A 15112-nucleotide genomic window follows, 5' to 3' on the forward strand; every position below is an offset into this window, starting at 1 on the left:
CTCACTTTAGAGTGTGTGTACTGTGAACGCCACACTGGAGCGTCTGAGGGTAACAGCCTTCAGCATCCTCCCTACATTCATGTTAAAACACACATGTGTTTAAATGCCAGTCTGATGTTGTTACTCTGCTGCTCAGATTTCAAAATAAACGTCCTGATTTCTCGTCATAAAGGGAAACATAATTTTCTTTAAGTTTGTCAGTGGATTCCAGAGCAACAGGTCAAAATGAGTGTTATCTTTGGGCACGTGTAATTATCATCTCACCAGTAGATGGCGCTAGTGTCAAACTCTACAGCCTAAACCGGACTCTGTCCTCAGATGTGAGCTATCCTCCTAGACTGTAGGAGGCAGCACGACACGACAGGGACGCTATTAGAAGAAGAGGAACCCGGAAGTGTTCAGTCCTGTACCGAGTAAATGACGGTTTGAAGGTTTTGGTCGCCGTAAACTCTAAAGAAGATTCCCGGTGAGGTGGACCCCCTGATGAGGAGTCAGACATGGAGAAGAGCTTCAGCCAGTGGAAGAACCAGTGTCTGAGAAAACTGGACCTCAGTAAGAAATCCAGCGTGGATGAAGGAGTTGAAGATGTGGTGACTCTGCTCAACAGCTGCGAGGAGTTCTTCACTACCAGCTCCTGCTCCGGGAGGATCATCCTCATAGACGCAGTAAGACCAGGTCCCTGCATAGAACCAAGTCCGAGTTACCGAGTTACATTTACCTATATTTACCTGATTGTCACAGTTTTTCTCAGTGGCTTTGGTTCATTTCTCAGATCAGAATTGAAATTGTCAGAACTACTTGTTCAGTCTTCACATCATTGTGTCTCTTGTGCACATCATAAAGCAGTTTCTCATTTCTTTGATCAAGCTGCAAATGCTTTGGTACATCCATGCAAATGGTTCTCTACAGTTCTCTGCTGTTTCCTACATTATCAGTTGCTTCTGTCATGTTGATCAAAATGTATTATAATGGGTTTCTGCTGAATAGTCTCACCCCCCACAACATTTAGGCTTTAGTTCATCGTATAAGTCTTTACATGCAAAATGGTTGAACATGTTGTCATAACATTTCTCTACATTTCCATTAGACTCTTTTTCCTAAATCTGTCCTGAATTGGTAAATTGCTCCCAGGTGAATCTTGGCTTTCTCTAACGAAGGGAAATGTGTGAAGCATTAGATCAACCAATGATCGAGGAATTTGACTGAGGAGAATTGGATGATTGAGGAATTTTCTCAGCATGGAGATGAAAGTATATGATCGCCATCCACATACACAGATGACCCTTCTGGCTGCCATGGATGCAGCGTGTGATGACATCACAGCAGAGACCTGCAGAGGCTGGATAAGACACTCTGAAAGGTTCTTTCCATGCTGCATCCGTGAGAAGAACTTCGTAGTGATGTGGATGAGAATTTGTGGCCCAACAGACAGGAACGTCAGGAGGTTTAGGAAGACTGCAATCTTGAAAATATATATATATATATATATATATAAACTTAGCACAAAAAGTAGTGAAATTTGTGTTTGTAGATTATTTCTTTGTTGTAATAATGCTTCTTGGTAATAAATCTTCTTCCCTTTTAAATGGAGCCACATCTGTAAGGAACATGCATTTGTGGGATGAGCAGCAGAGCTGAGTATGTGGGTTGCGCCCATGAAAAATTTTCCAAATCATCTCTGCAAATGCCAAATAGCTGATTCTGCTGTTGACTCTTGTTTGGTGTTTGGTGGATTGGATGATTGAAGTTTGAAGAAACAAGACATTCTCATGCTGGTCAGCAGCCTGGCTCCTCTTCCTCATGCTCTTCACCAGCCTGGCTCCTCCTCCTCATGCTGATCACCAGCCTGGCTCCTCCTCCTCATGCTGATCACCAGCCTGGCTCCTCTTCCTCATGCTCTTCACCAGCCTGGCTCCTCCTCCTCATGCTGGTCTCCAGCCTGGCTCCTCCTCCTCATGCTGGTCTCCAGCCTGGCTCCTCTTCCTCATGCTCTTCACCAGCCTGGCTCCTCCTCCTCATGCTGGTCTCCAGCCTGGCTCCTCTTCCTCAATGCTGGTCTCCAGCCTGGCTCCTCCTCCTCATGCTCTTCACCAGCCTGGCTCCTCCTCCTCATGCTGGTCTCCAGCCTGGCTCCTCTTCCTCAATGCTGGTCTCCAGCCTGGCTCCTCCTCCTCATGCTCTTCACCAGCCTGGCTCCTCCTCCTCATGCTGGTCACTGGCCTGGCTCCTCCTCCTCATGCTGGTCACCAGCCTGGCTCCTCCTCCTCATGCTGGTCACTGGCCTGGCTCCTCCTCCTCATGCTGGTCACCGGCCTGGCTCCTCCTCCTCATGCTGGTCTCCAGCCTGGCTCCTCCTCCTCATGCTGGTCTCCAGCCTGGCTCCTCCTCCTCATGCTGGTCTCCAGCCTGACTCCTCCTCCTCATGCTCTTCACCAGCCTGGCTCCTCCTCCTCATGCTGGTCACCAGCCTGGCTCCTCCTCCTCATGCTTGTCACCAGCCTGGCTCCTCCTCCTCATGCTCTTCACCAGCCTGGCTCCTCCTCCTCATGCTGGTCACCGGCCTGGCTCCTCCTCCTCATGCTGGTCACTGGCCTGGCTCCTCCTCCTCATGCTGGTCTCCAGCCTGGCTCCTCCTCCTCATGCTGGTCACCAGCCTGACTCCTCCTCCTCATGCTCTTCACCAGCCTGGCTCCTCCTCCTCATACTGGTCACCAGCCTGGCTCCTCCTCCTCATGCTGGTCACCAGCCTGACTCCTCCTCCTCTTGCTTCTCACCAGCCTTGTCACACACTGCTGTTGGATGGCATCCCATTCTTCCACCAGCATTTGGTTCTAGTCAGCCAACGTGGTCAGGTTGGTCACTCTGGCACCAACAGCACGCCCAAGCTGATCCACAGGTGTTCAATGGGGTTGAGGTCAGGACTGCTGGCAGGTCATTCCAACCTCTCCACTCCCAGATTCTGGAGGTAGTCTCTGATAAACCCTGCTCTGTGGGGGCCAGCTTCCTCATCCTGGAGGAAAGAGTTCAGTCCCAGACTGTGGAGATATGGGATTGCCACTGGTTGCAGAATCTCATCTCCATATCTCTCTGCATTGAGGTTTCCTCCAATGATGACAAGCCTTGTTTTTCCAGTGAGGGAAATGCCGCCCCACACCATCACACTGCCTCCACCTAAAGATATTACTCTTTAAGAGCAGCAATCAGCACAGCATTCTCCGCGTCTTCTCCACACTTTGACCCTTCGATCCAACTGCTGTAGGCAGAATCTGGACTCATCGCTGAACATAACGTTCCTCCACATGTTCAGGTTCCAGTGCACGTGTTGCCGACATCAGTGCAAACAGGCCTGATGGTTAGGGGAATTAATGTCAGGCCTCCTGGCAGTCCTATGAGACTGGAGATTGGCTACGTGCAGTCTGTTCTGGATTGTCTGGGCAGAGAGCCGTCAGCCATATCGTCCTGTAAACCTTGCCTGCAAATCTGTAGAAGACAGCCTACGGTACCTCAGTGCTGACAGGGTGGAAAAAAGGTCTTCTTGGGATATTGTCTTCTTGGGACGCCCACTTCGCATCCTGTCTCTGACATTCCCTGTTATATGGAACTTGGCCTTCAGTTTGGAGATGGTACTAGGGTTCACTCCAAACAATGCTGCAGCTTGGTTTTGTGGAACACCAGCTTGAAGTTGCCCTATCGCACGGGTCCTATCCAGATCAGTCAAATGTGACATGCTGATTCTTGGAGCAGGCATCTACTGACCACTAGCAGGGCCCATGCTCACAGGTGCTGCCAATCAGGCACCGGATTGGCAGCACTTGGGGGTACCAGAAGCTCAAAACAAGAGTCAATAGCAACAGCAAAAAAGCTGTTTGGCATTGGCAGAGACAGAAGAGAGACTGTTCTTTTCAGAAAGGAGGAGGCATTTACACTCTGGAACTTTGGTTTTCATTCAACTCAATTCAACCTTTCCCAGTTCTACAGTGAAAAAAGTATTTCCCCCATTCTGATCCTAGAGTTTTTTGCATATTTATCACACTTAAATGGTCCAAATCAATTTTAATACCTCCCAAAGACAACTCAAGTAAATACAAAATGCAGTTTTTAAATGTTGATTTTATTTACACTGATCACAGAACGTGGAAGCAGGGCAAACCTGAAACATACTTGACTGTCAGTTATGTGGTTTGGAGTTTCAGACAATCAGTGAAATGTCTGATGCTCAGGGTTGGCAGGAACCAGAACCAGAACCAGATCCAGAACCCGACAACAGCCAGACTGTAGAGTTCATACGTTTTAAACATCTCACAGCTTCAGGCAGACACTGTCTCATAGCTGCAGGTTTTCTCTTTTGGCATGATTCTGTTAATTTGGCATCAGTTTGAAAACCATCTCTTTGTCCTCCAGGCACACTCAAGCAGACTGTTTAGGGTCTGGAAATGTAAAAAGAAGAAACGTGGACTGACTCTGCCTCGTCTCTTCCCCTGCAGGTGTCTGACAGCAGAGATGTCCAGAAGCAAAATTGTGTTTGGCTGTTCGTCTCACATCTGAAATGCACACCTGATGACCTGGTGATGTATAACACCACTCCTGTCACACTCATCTACCTGAAGAAGAAACTTGACATCTGCTTTGAATAATTCGGTTATTTTTGTGTCTAGATGTCCGCTCTGGCCAGGTCCAGTGCAGATGCTGTGTTGAAGTTCGAGCCCTTTGTTCTCCATGTTCAGTGTAGACAGCTGGAGGATGCACAGCTGCTGGTGAGAACAAATTATCCATTACATGTCTCATTAATCTGTGTGAATCCCCTCATTAACACAGTTGGCTTTAGATTTTAACCTTTATTTTTGTTTGTACATGTCCATCCTTATTTGCAATTTTTTTGTTTTTTTTTCTTGCTACTTTGAATCCATTTTTACTGCTTTAAGCCCACTTTTGCCTTCTCTTTTTGCCCATTTTTACTACTTCTATCCCATTTTTGCCACAAGTTTTTTGTCTCTTTTAACCCTGCTTTGCTATTTGCAATTTCCCATTTTTTTGCCATTTTTTGCCCATTTGAGCCACAATTTGCCATTAAATGCCACTGTTTTCAGCATTTTTGCCACTCTTTGCTGCTTTTTGACCATTTTCCCCACATTGTTGCCCATTTTAGTCACTTTTACACTCATTTTTTGCCACATTTTTGCTGCTTTTTGACCATTTTCCCCACATTGTTGCGCATTTTAGTCACTTTTACACTCATTTTTTCCCTTGTTTTTGCTGTTTCTTGGCCTTTTTTTGCCACCTGTAACTCATTTGTTGGTAACCTTTCACCTATTTTTGCCACTTACTGCCCTATTCTGCCATTTTTTTCTCCCTGTTTTTCCCCTTTTCACCCACTTTTTGCCATTTTATGCCTACTTTGCCCCTTTTCGCCCCTTGTTGCTCCTTGTTTGCTACTTTTTTGCCACTGTTTGACCATTATTTGCCACCTTGTACTTGTTTTTATAGCCACTTTCATCACTGTTTGCCACTTTTCACCTCTTAGATTGTGGCTCTTGCAAAGGCATTTTACAAGCATTTGGCTCTTTGGTTGAGCAGGGTTGAGTAACACTGCACTAGAGGCTCAAATGAGACTAAGAATAAGAGCATCAAAGTCTCCTTCACTACGGTGGAGAGTTGCTTTTTTGTTTCTTAAACTTTGCATCACCTGGGTTCAAATACACCCATGATGCATTTCTACACACCGCTAGCTCAGGCTTTGGTTGCAGCTCCATCAGGCTATTTCACTGACCGTCCCAGTATCCATTCTCCGTACAGGAGCAGGTTTAAAAGCAGACCTGACAGAGTGCCTTAGTCATGCATCTGTTAAATCAGCAGGCGTTCTTCCAGATGACACTGAGTCTGGTTAGTAGTTTAGCCTTCATGGTGCACTTCTCCTGACCAGGTAGTTAATTTCATTCTGGAATAATGTCTTTTGGCTGTTTACATTGGTTTAATGAGACTGTACATCAGCGTACTGCTAACATATTCTCTAATAACTTCTGTTTTCCAGCACTCGGTAGCCATTAACTCGGGCTTCAGGAACTCTGGGCTCACTGTCAGTAAGACAGGAAAAATCCTCACGGTAAGGTGTTTGCTCAGCGGATTTTTAATGACTGCTGCAAAGTCAGTGTTACTCCCATTTATTGGCCAAAGCTCGTTGATTTTCCTAAAATGACCTGCTAACTGTACCCTTGCTCTGATGGACCCCTGCAGGCCGTCCGGAGCACCCATGGTCTGGAGGTTCCCCTCAGCAGTAAAGGGAAGCTCCTGGTTGACCACGACTACGTTGATTTCATAACCAAGACTGCCAATCACAAGATGGAGGAGAACCTTAGACGGATACAAAGGTCCGTTTACTAATCCGCCCTCTCACAGTACATGGAATTATTTATAAATATTAGATTTATTTATGTATTTGTCATCCTAAGGTTCTACCAGAATCTGCAGGCATCCCTGTCCAGCAGAGACCAGCTCAAAAAGCTGCAGATCTCTGATTCTAAAGTCTGGAAGGAGCTACGGGATCATGGTCATGGCGGTGAGGCAGAGGAGCAGGAAGAGAAGAAAACAACGGTTTACAAGCGGAGGCGGAAAAGAGAACACTTCTGTCAGACTGACTGTTGCCATGGTGATGAGTCTAGCAGGGAACCGGATTTGGAAGACTGTCTGGATCTGTTCACATAAACCAGTGGCTGCTCTTATTATCACCCTCAGGTTAAAAGTTTTTCTTTAAATGACTTTTTGGTACAAATTTATCTATGACTGAGGCTGGAACCACATGGAGAACAAACTAGTCCAGATCCTGGTCCAGATTCTACAGTTCCTAACCACAGAACCACTGATGGGGAACTTCGTGTGTAATGGAAAAGAAGCTGCTAATTTTATTGTGTCATGGCTGTGTTTGATCCTCTATGCTTCCCTTATTCTAGAGAGAAACCTGCAGAGTAATGATGGAGGCGCGACATGACGGGATACCTGTGGTATAACGACGGGGGCAGGTTTACCTGCAGAATAACAACGGGGGCGGGGTTACCTGCTGTTTGACCTCAGGGGTGGGGGTTACCTGCAGAATAACGACAGGGGCGGGGTTACCTGCAGAATAACGACGGGAGGCAGGGTTACCTGCAGAATGACAACAGGGGTGGGGTTATCTGCAGAATAACGTTGGGGGCGGGGTTACCTGCAGAATATCGACAGGGGCGGGGTTACCTGCAGAATAACGACGGGAGGCAGGGTTACCTGCAGAATGACAACAGGGGCGGGGTTATCTGCAGAATAACGACGGGGGCGGGGTTACCTGCAGAATAATGACAGTGGCTGGGTTACCTGCTGTTTGACCTCAGGGGTGGGGGTTACCTGCAGAATATCGACAGGGGCGGGGTTATCTGCAGAATAACGACAGGGGCGGGGTTACCTGCAGAATAACGATGGGGGCGGGATAACCTGCAGAATAACGACAGGGGCGGGGTTACCTGCAGAATATCGACAGGGGCGGGGTTACCTGCAGAATAACGACATGGGGCGAGGTTACCTGCAGAATAATGACAGGGGCGTGGTTACCTGCTGTTTGACCTCAGGGGTGGGGTTACCTGCAGAATAACGACAGGGGCGGGGTTACCTGCAGAATAACGACATGGGGCGGGGTTACCTGCAGAATAACGACATGGGGCGGGGTTACCTGCAGAATAACGACGGGGGCGGGGTTACCTGCAGAATAACGACAGGGGCGGGGTTACCTGCTGTTTGACCTCTTTTAAAGTGGATTTATCATGTGGCTTGGATAAAACACTCAGCCCAAACAATAATGAATTAGAAAAAAGTTTTATTATTTCACAAATCAAAGACATGGAGCTCAGAGATATGTTGTTAAATTGGTAAACCTTTCTGAATCCAGAGGTAGCTCAGGGCCAGATCTGATCTCTCTCTTCCTGTAATGTCTAACTGATCAAAGTTACAAAGTTAAGAAGATTCAGAGTTAGGAAGAAGTCCCCCCGGTAGACTGAAGCCTGCTGTTACAGTTGTGCACAGTTAAATTATAATACAGCCAGTCAAAGGTTTCCACACAGGAAACTCATTCTGCTCCAGTGAACTGACTTTAAACGGCGATCATGCATGCTGGATCACATGACTATTCTGTGATCTATTAGCAATCCTGGACCTCGTTATACTGACAAACACAGATAGTCTGAAACCCTGACTTATAAGGGAAACCATTAACACGGACTGCATGAGGATGATCTGTTTGACTGATAGGTCAGCGTGATCACATGACCTAACACATGACCAGGGATGTAAGGAGACATCTATCTCACAGTTTTAAGGGATTCTGCTCACAAGCTCTCATTTTGATAAAGATATGATGATTTTGTTGTAACTACCTGAAAAAAAATGCGACGTGTTCTATGAACATTTATATTTTTCCTTTTGAGTGAATCCTTAGTTTGAAGGTTTACAAAGTTACTAAAAAAAATGCTTTTTTAAAAATAAAAAGCTTCACACATAGTATCACAAATATTCCTTTTTGAAGGTTTTAATACAAACAGATTTTTAAAACAAATCTAATTAATTTCTAGCATAAATGCGTAAAATGTCTAAAAACAATAATATAAGAAAAAAGAGGGGCAGCCGGGATTCTTGACTTTGCTACCCAGCTCTTTTTAGAAGACACCAGGTTTTTTCAGGTATGATCTCCATTCTGGCTTTTTTTTTTTAGTTCCTGTGAACCCGTGTGAATCGTCGTGAATAAAGAGATGCTCTTCTGCACACCTTGATGGTAATAGATGTGGTTATTTGAGTTATTGTTGCCTTTCTACCAGCTTGAACCAGTCTGGTATTCTCCTCTGACCTCTGCTATTAATAAGAAACGGTAACAGCCCTGTATTTTCTTAAGACCATGGATGGTTGCTTACATCAGTGGTTCTCAACCTTTTCAGCCCGCGACCCCCAAAATAAAGGTGCCAGAGACCGGGGACCCCCACTGGACCTGAAAGTGGTTGAACAGCCAGGAACTTTCTAGAATAGTCATGAGGAGACAACGCCGTCCATAAGGGGGGATATAGGGGGGAGCTTTCTGGTGGCCAGCCAAACTGGGGGCCCATGGAGGTCAGCACACCCATGGTCCATTGTAAAGTTAAGCTGTGAAAACCATATTTAATATTTGACTTGAATAATAACCAAAGAAACAAATATCTTTATTTATTCATGTCTGTAGTAAAAGGCCATCTTAAAAATGTAAATCTTTTTTTGTAAAAAAAAAAGTGGTTTAAAAATTGCTAAAATGGGTTATTAATGGCAAAAAATGTTGGAAAAGGTGAAGTTAGATTTTAAAAGTAGCAGAAATGGGTTGGCAGTGGCAAAAATTAGATAAAATGGCAAAAAATGGGTCTAAGTGGCAAAAATGGGCATAAATAGTGTTAAAAGGAGTTAAAATGTGTCTGAAATGGCTTTAAAGTTGCAAAATTGGTGTAAATTTGGTGACACTGAATGAAACATTGTCACAAACTGGCAAAAAAGGGTTAACTGAGAAAGAAAAAAATAGGTAGATATTGGCAGAAATTGGTTAGAGTACCAAAATTGGGCATATCAAATGGTGAAATCTGGTTAAATTGGGAAAAATTGGGAGTAAGAAGTGGTAAAATGGGGTTAATAGTGGCAGTAATAGGTCAACAGAGGCATTATTAAACTTTAGTGGCAAGAAATGGTTTAGAAGTGGCAGAAACAGGCAGAAAAGAGTTTAAAACTGACAAAAATAGGTGTGACACGACAAATTTGTGTAAAAAATTGGTGGGAAAAACTGATGAAAAGGGGTAAAAATTTTGACAAAATTGGTATAAAGTGGCAACAGTTTAATTCTAAGAATATTTAGTTTTTTTAGGGCATCTGGAGACCCTCTCAGTGTTTCGTGACCCCAAAGGGGGTCCCAACCCCAAGGTTGAGAACCACTGGCTTACATGCACTAATATCCTCCTACATCCCTGCTTCTGATGATGAATGGATGATTACTGCGTGGACCAGCAGCAGGGTGACTGTCCGCGTTGGCCAGGTGGGTCCTACACTAGTGGGATCTATCATAAGGAGTTCTAGCACTAACATGGGTGGGGGCATGCAGAGAGTGGCCTTAGACGCCAGCAGATGTTAAACTTTAGGAGTACTGATGGAAGGGTAGCTCATCAGGTCTGAATCCGTAGGCCGTAGCTGGTCTTCCAGGTGAGGAACTGGTCTGGTCAAAGGCGTCACTGCCGTCTCTATGACAAAGACAATCACAGGAATAAAGGAAGGAAATGAGTCATAATCTATCTAAGAGCAGTAAATCTGGATCTGTTTTCAATGTCCGATATTAAAAAAGCTAATCTACGTCCATCTCATGCATTAACACTTCATGATCTGTCCTTCAACATTCAGCAACAGCTGGTCTGTGAGGAGGGTTGTTAAAGATGAGTAATGATCAGACATAATATTCACAGCACCAGCTGGATAAAAACGGTTAAAGTAAGAGGAGAGGTTCAGATTTAGCATCTCTTTCTCAGACTAACGGAGGGATGCTCCACCATCTCTCTGCAGACACACGGGTGACTTTCACCACCTCCATAAGAGTTACTGGAGATATTTCACTGCTTTATTGGTTATGGACAGCAGATCAAAAATGTTAAAATACAATATACATATAGAGAGGGAGGGGAAAAACACTTCATAACATGCTGTCAATAGTAAACTCTATCAGTCTGTATAGGAGACAGGAAGGAAACAACACCTGCAGAATCTGCACAACACTCTAGAAACTAAACGTCCCTGTTTGCATCGCTGCAGCCTTGCAGCACCTTCATGTTTTCATTCATAAATGTCTGGAAATTTGAGTCCATACAGACTTCACTTATCCTGTGTGAATGCAGCAGACACCAACGTCAGGGTAGCTCATGAATGACCAGAGTCCACAGGTGAAACTAATCCTGGGAGTAGTACCTGAGATTGATTTGTGCTGCAGATTTTATGTATTTATATTTGTCTAAAGCTGTTTAATGATGTTTTATTTCTGATATAGTCAGGATTGTTTCAGCTTTCTAGTGTTGTGTTACTTACATTACATGCTGAGAGTCTCCGTTTTGTGGCTGCAGGTCACTGAAGAAGTCTGGGCTGACTGAACCGTCCCCTGGAGTTATTCCATCTGAGGAGGATTAAACACACACCATTCATCATCTTTCTGGATTAGAAGTGTGTTCATAGTTCATATGGAGCCAATCATCAAACAGTCACACTATGAGACAGAAACTCACATTTTTCTCATGTTTAAGTCAAATATTCTAAGAAAAATGGGATATTCTTAAAGGAAGAGTGGTGCTTTTTGTTGTGTGTCCAGTGTTGGGTAGTGTTAATTTGAAATGTCACTTTAGATTGCTGCACTACAGACTGAGAAAACTGCATAACCATATTTAAAACCTTTTAACCGCTCTTTTCTAGTCGTCTGTAAAAACATCAGCCTTTGAGTGTGTGGCCACTGTCATTTTACAGCCTTGTTTACGGCACACCGTCTGCATCTCTACAGACTGATCACACCGCTAACAGACGTAAAAACCCTTACAGCGCTGACATGCTCCAATCTGACAAGCTAGACAGAGGCAAACAGAAGCTGTGCGTGATCGCAGAGCGGCTTTTAAACGGACGTTTCACCAGGATGCCGTCTGACCCTTTCATCCAGCATGGAGGGCAAATTCCACCTGACTGACAGCTGTGTGCAGCGACCGCCAACGTGCCAACAGGAAGAAAGAAGGACAAACAGTGCAGATGCTTCATGGAGCTCTGTTTTCTTTCCCTCCTTTTTTGGCCACAGAAGAGAAAGGTCATTTGGGTTTTTCTTTAAGATTACTTTTATGAAAAAGTAACTAGTAACAGGGTACTTGAATTGTAAAACTAAGTTGGCCATTTTTGGTTGTGGGTGTGAAGAGGGCCTGAGACTTTCAGAGTTAACATTTGTTTTGTGTTGAATTAATTTAGACAGCATAAGACATGCCCTATCATGTACAGAAATCCTCATCATCCCTCTGAGCCGCAGCGCCATGCGGCACGCCACAGAGGACCTCAGGTGACAGGTTATCATGTGACCAACAATCAGCTGCCAGCTCCTTTAAGTTCAGTTACAGTGGTAAAATACAGGCCTTTATGCCTGCCCTTTCAAAATAACATTTAATTACATAAAATAATTTAAAAACTAGGGTCACCTAGTGCTCAAGCACTCTTAGCCGGCTCTTCTGCACATGCATGGGGGTCGTGATAAAACTTTTATAATACCACAGTAGAAAAAACATGTAAATATAAATAACATCTGTCTGAGATCAGACGTACCTGCACTATAAAACAGGTCAGTCCTGTCGTCGTTATCATAGAAATACGGTTCAGATTCATCAGCTTGCCGACTTTCAACCATCTCCAGCCACTGGTTGTTATGGAAACGAAACTTCTCTGACTGAATCTTCCTTCCCCACTCCTCATCATACTCCTAAAAGATCAAGAACAAGAATTTAGGAGGCAACCTGAAGACAAAAGCAGGAAGCTGTCCACATATCCCTTAGTGATGGTGACCCACTGTACTGATGTGATCGAGGTTTTACCAAAATGTGTGTTTCACTTACTGCAATGATATCCAGGGTGTTGTCACACACTTTCCTGATCTCAGCATTCTTGTCATGCATGAGATCAATCAGGTAGGCAGGAGCCTCTTTAGAGGGGGTTAAAGAAGAACGTCTTTACAGGTGAGTGCTGGGCAGAGTTTTGTAGATATACAGACATATTTTTAGACAAGATTACGGAAAAAACAATATGCTATTTTGTTTATGTGTACTTTAAAAACACGTCACGCCTAGACTGATAGTAAGAACCAAGGTTATAATATTGGGATTTTTCATTAATTTTTATTTTTAGTTAGTTTTGACTGCTGGTTTGTTAGTTTACTTTGGTTTTTTATTTTAAAAAATTCTTTGTTTTAGTTTAGTTTTTATTAGTTTTATTTTACGGGTAGATGTCGGGGCTGAGTGAACGTCATACATTTTTAAAAACATATTCAAACAGGCTACTCTTCACTTATCATTTATTTATTTAAAGATGATGTTTGATTGCATCAAAAGCATTTGACAAAGTAAACTGGACCTTGCTATTCAGCACCCTCCGTAGATTTGGCATGGGAGAGTCATTTATCCACTGGATCAGAACACTTTACACTTCACCTAGGGCCACAATAACCACAAACGGGATCACCTCACCAAGCTTCACACTATACCAGGGAACCAGACAAGGGTGCCCACTCTCTCCATCCTTATTTGCATTTTTCATCGAGCCCCTAGCAGCAGCAATAAGACAAAACAATAGAATAAAAGGAATCAGTGAAAATGAGTCAGAACATAAAATAAGCCTGTACACAGATGATCTATAATTACACTTACAGAACCCGTCCACATCAATCCAAGAAACATTCAAAGTCATATCTGAGTTCTCCACCGTATCAAATTATACAATAAACTGGAATAAATCAACCATCCTACCACTGTCCAATGATGCCTGGGATTCTGCAGCTCAAGATTCAACCCTTCCCTTTCACACCGGCAACATTAAATATCTAGGCATCAACATTTCCTCCAGGCTGTCAGAGCTCTTCAACCTCAACTACACTCCCCTACTGAAAAATATAGAAGATAACTTTAAACGTTGGATTAAACTACCACTCTCACTCATTGGCCGTATTGCAACCGTAAAAATGAAAACTTTACCCCAGATCAACTACCTGTTCTCCATGCTCCCCGTAACCCCCACTGACAAATGGTTCCAAGCCCTCAACTCACTAACCACCAAATTCTACTGGAAAAACAAACAACCAAGAATCTCACTTTCAACTTTGCAGAATGCAAAATCACAAGGCGGTCTAGAAGCACCAAACTTTCTGCACTACTTCCTGTCAAACCAGTTACAGTACCTATACAAATGGACCCAACAACAAAACCTCAATAACCAATGGCTAGAAATGGAAAAACACCTATGCAAACCCACCTCAATTACTGACCTCCCCTTTCTACCACAATCAATAAAGAAACTGGACCTCTACAAGAACATCACCATCTCAACAACTCTGACAGCCTGGTGGAAAACACTTAAAATCACCAAAGCACCACTAACAGCATGCAGATACACTCCTATATGGCACAACCCTGACTTCCAGCTCCACAACACTCCAGTCCACTTCCCATCATGGCAACAAAAGGGCATCACTCACCTCCATCACCTATTTCAAAACAACCAGTTTATCTCATTCAATACACTTATCCAGGAGTACGGGATTGGGAGGGAACAGTTCCTCCATTATCAACAATTAAAATCTATTATTAAATCCAAAATCAACATAACCAATAACACCCTTCAATCATCCGAGATAATCAACGGAATTATGTCAGTCAAAAGCTCAAAAAAATTAATATAAAAAATTTACAAACTCATATCTTCGTCAGATACATCTATAACGCTCCCAACCTTAAAATGGGAAGACGACTTATCACTCCCTCCCAGTCCCGACTTCTGGATACAAATAAATCAAAACATCTTTTCAATGACCACTAATAAAAATTTACAGCTTATACAATACAAAACCATCCACAGAGCACACATCACCCAAAGGAAAATGTTTAAAATGGGACTAACTAATTCAGACACCTGTTCACAATGCACTTTGGGTAGCATAGACAACTATCTGCACGCCACTTGGACCTGTCCACCTGTTCACTCACTCTGGTTATCAGTCACAGAAAAACTCTCCACTATCTTGGGCTGCAGAATCCCAGCATCCCCATCGCTCTGCCTGCTGGGGGACTTATCACAGACCACCATCCCACCCAAACACAGAAACCCATTACTCATCTCTCTAACCATCACCAAGAAAATAATCTTTCAAAACTGGAAATCTAAACAATCCTGCAATATCAAACACTGGACTAACCTACTAACAGAATATATCTCAATAGAAAAAATTACAGCACACAAAAATCAACAGTATATCAGCCTTTAATGAAACTTGGAATGCATTCATTACCCATTTACCATCCATCTAAAGTTGAAACTCACT

At 43.8% G+C, this 15112-nt stretch overlaps 2 protein-coding genes across 3 annotated transcripts in view; one reads left to right on the forward strand and one right to left on the reverse strand.

The window, feature by feature from the left end:
- The first annotated feature begins 402 nt into the window (after positions 1 to 402).
- On the forward strand, positions 403 to 11261 carry tyw3 (tRNA-yW synthesizing protein 3 homolog (S. cerevisiae)). Of its 2 annotated transcripts, XM_041803697.1 has the most exons (7): positions 403 to 665; positions 4485 to 4565; positions 4656 to 4754; positions 6029 to 6100; positions 6232 to 6365; positions 6447 to 6729; positions 11127 to 11261. In XM_041803697.1, exons 1-6 carry the CDS (start codon positions 498 to 500, stop codon positions 6697 to 6699), a joined length of 807 nt encoding a protein of 268 aa, XP_041659631.1. In that variant the 5' UTR covers positions 403 to 497; the 3' UTR covers positions 6700 to 6729; positions 11127 to 11261. The 2 variants fall into 2 exon arrangements, with proteins under 2 accessions (XP_041659631.1, XP_041659630.1); XM_041803696.1 differs by lacking the exon at positions 11127 to 11261 and having other exon boundaries at positions 6447 to 7031.
- Positions 9856 to 15112, reverse strand: part of LOC121520318 (kinesin-associated protein 3-like) — a 50632-nt gene continuing 45375 nt past the window's right edge. The window contains exons 17-20 of the mRNA XM_041803694.1: positions 12639 to 12724; positions 12352 to 12505; positions 11092 to 11176; positions 9856 to 10259 (exon numbers count right to left, since the gene is read on the reverse strand). Of these exons, the coding sequence (XP_041659628.1) occupies positions 10157 to 10259; positions 11092 to 11176; positions 12352 to 12505; positions 12639 to 12724 (428 nt within the window). The 3' untranslated portion in view covers positions 9856 to 10156. The remainder of the gene's footprint in view (positions 10260 to 11091; positions 11177 to 12351; positions 12506 to 12638; positions 12725 to 15112) is intronic.

The sequence above is a fragment of the Cheilinus undulatus genome, linkage group 13, assembly GCF_018320785.1.
Source record: "Cheilinus undulatus linkage group 13, ASM1832078v1, whole genome shotgun sequence".
Lineage (NCBI taxonomy): Eukaryota > Metazoa > Chordata > Actinopteri > Labriformes > Labridae > Cheilinus > Cheilinus undulatus.

Bases quoted from the DNA above. Each gene is read 5' to 3' on its own strand.
- tyw3 (XM_041803697.1), top strand. From the start codon at position 498: ATGGAGAAGAGCTTCAGCCAGTGGAAGAACCAGTGTCTGAGAAAACTG. The intron at 4,566-4,655 runs GTGATGTATAAC...TTTTGTGTCTAG, and splicing joins AATGCACACCTGATGACCTG to ATGTCCGCTCTGGCCAGGTC. The intron at 6,101-6,231 runs GTAAGGTGTTTG...GGACCCCTGCAG, and splicing joins AGACAGGAAAAATCCTCACG to GCCGTCCGGAGCACCCATGG.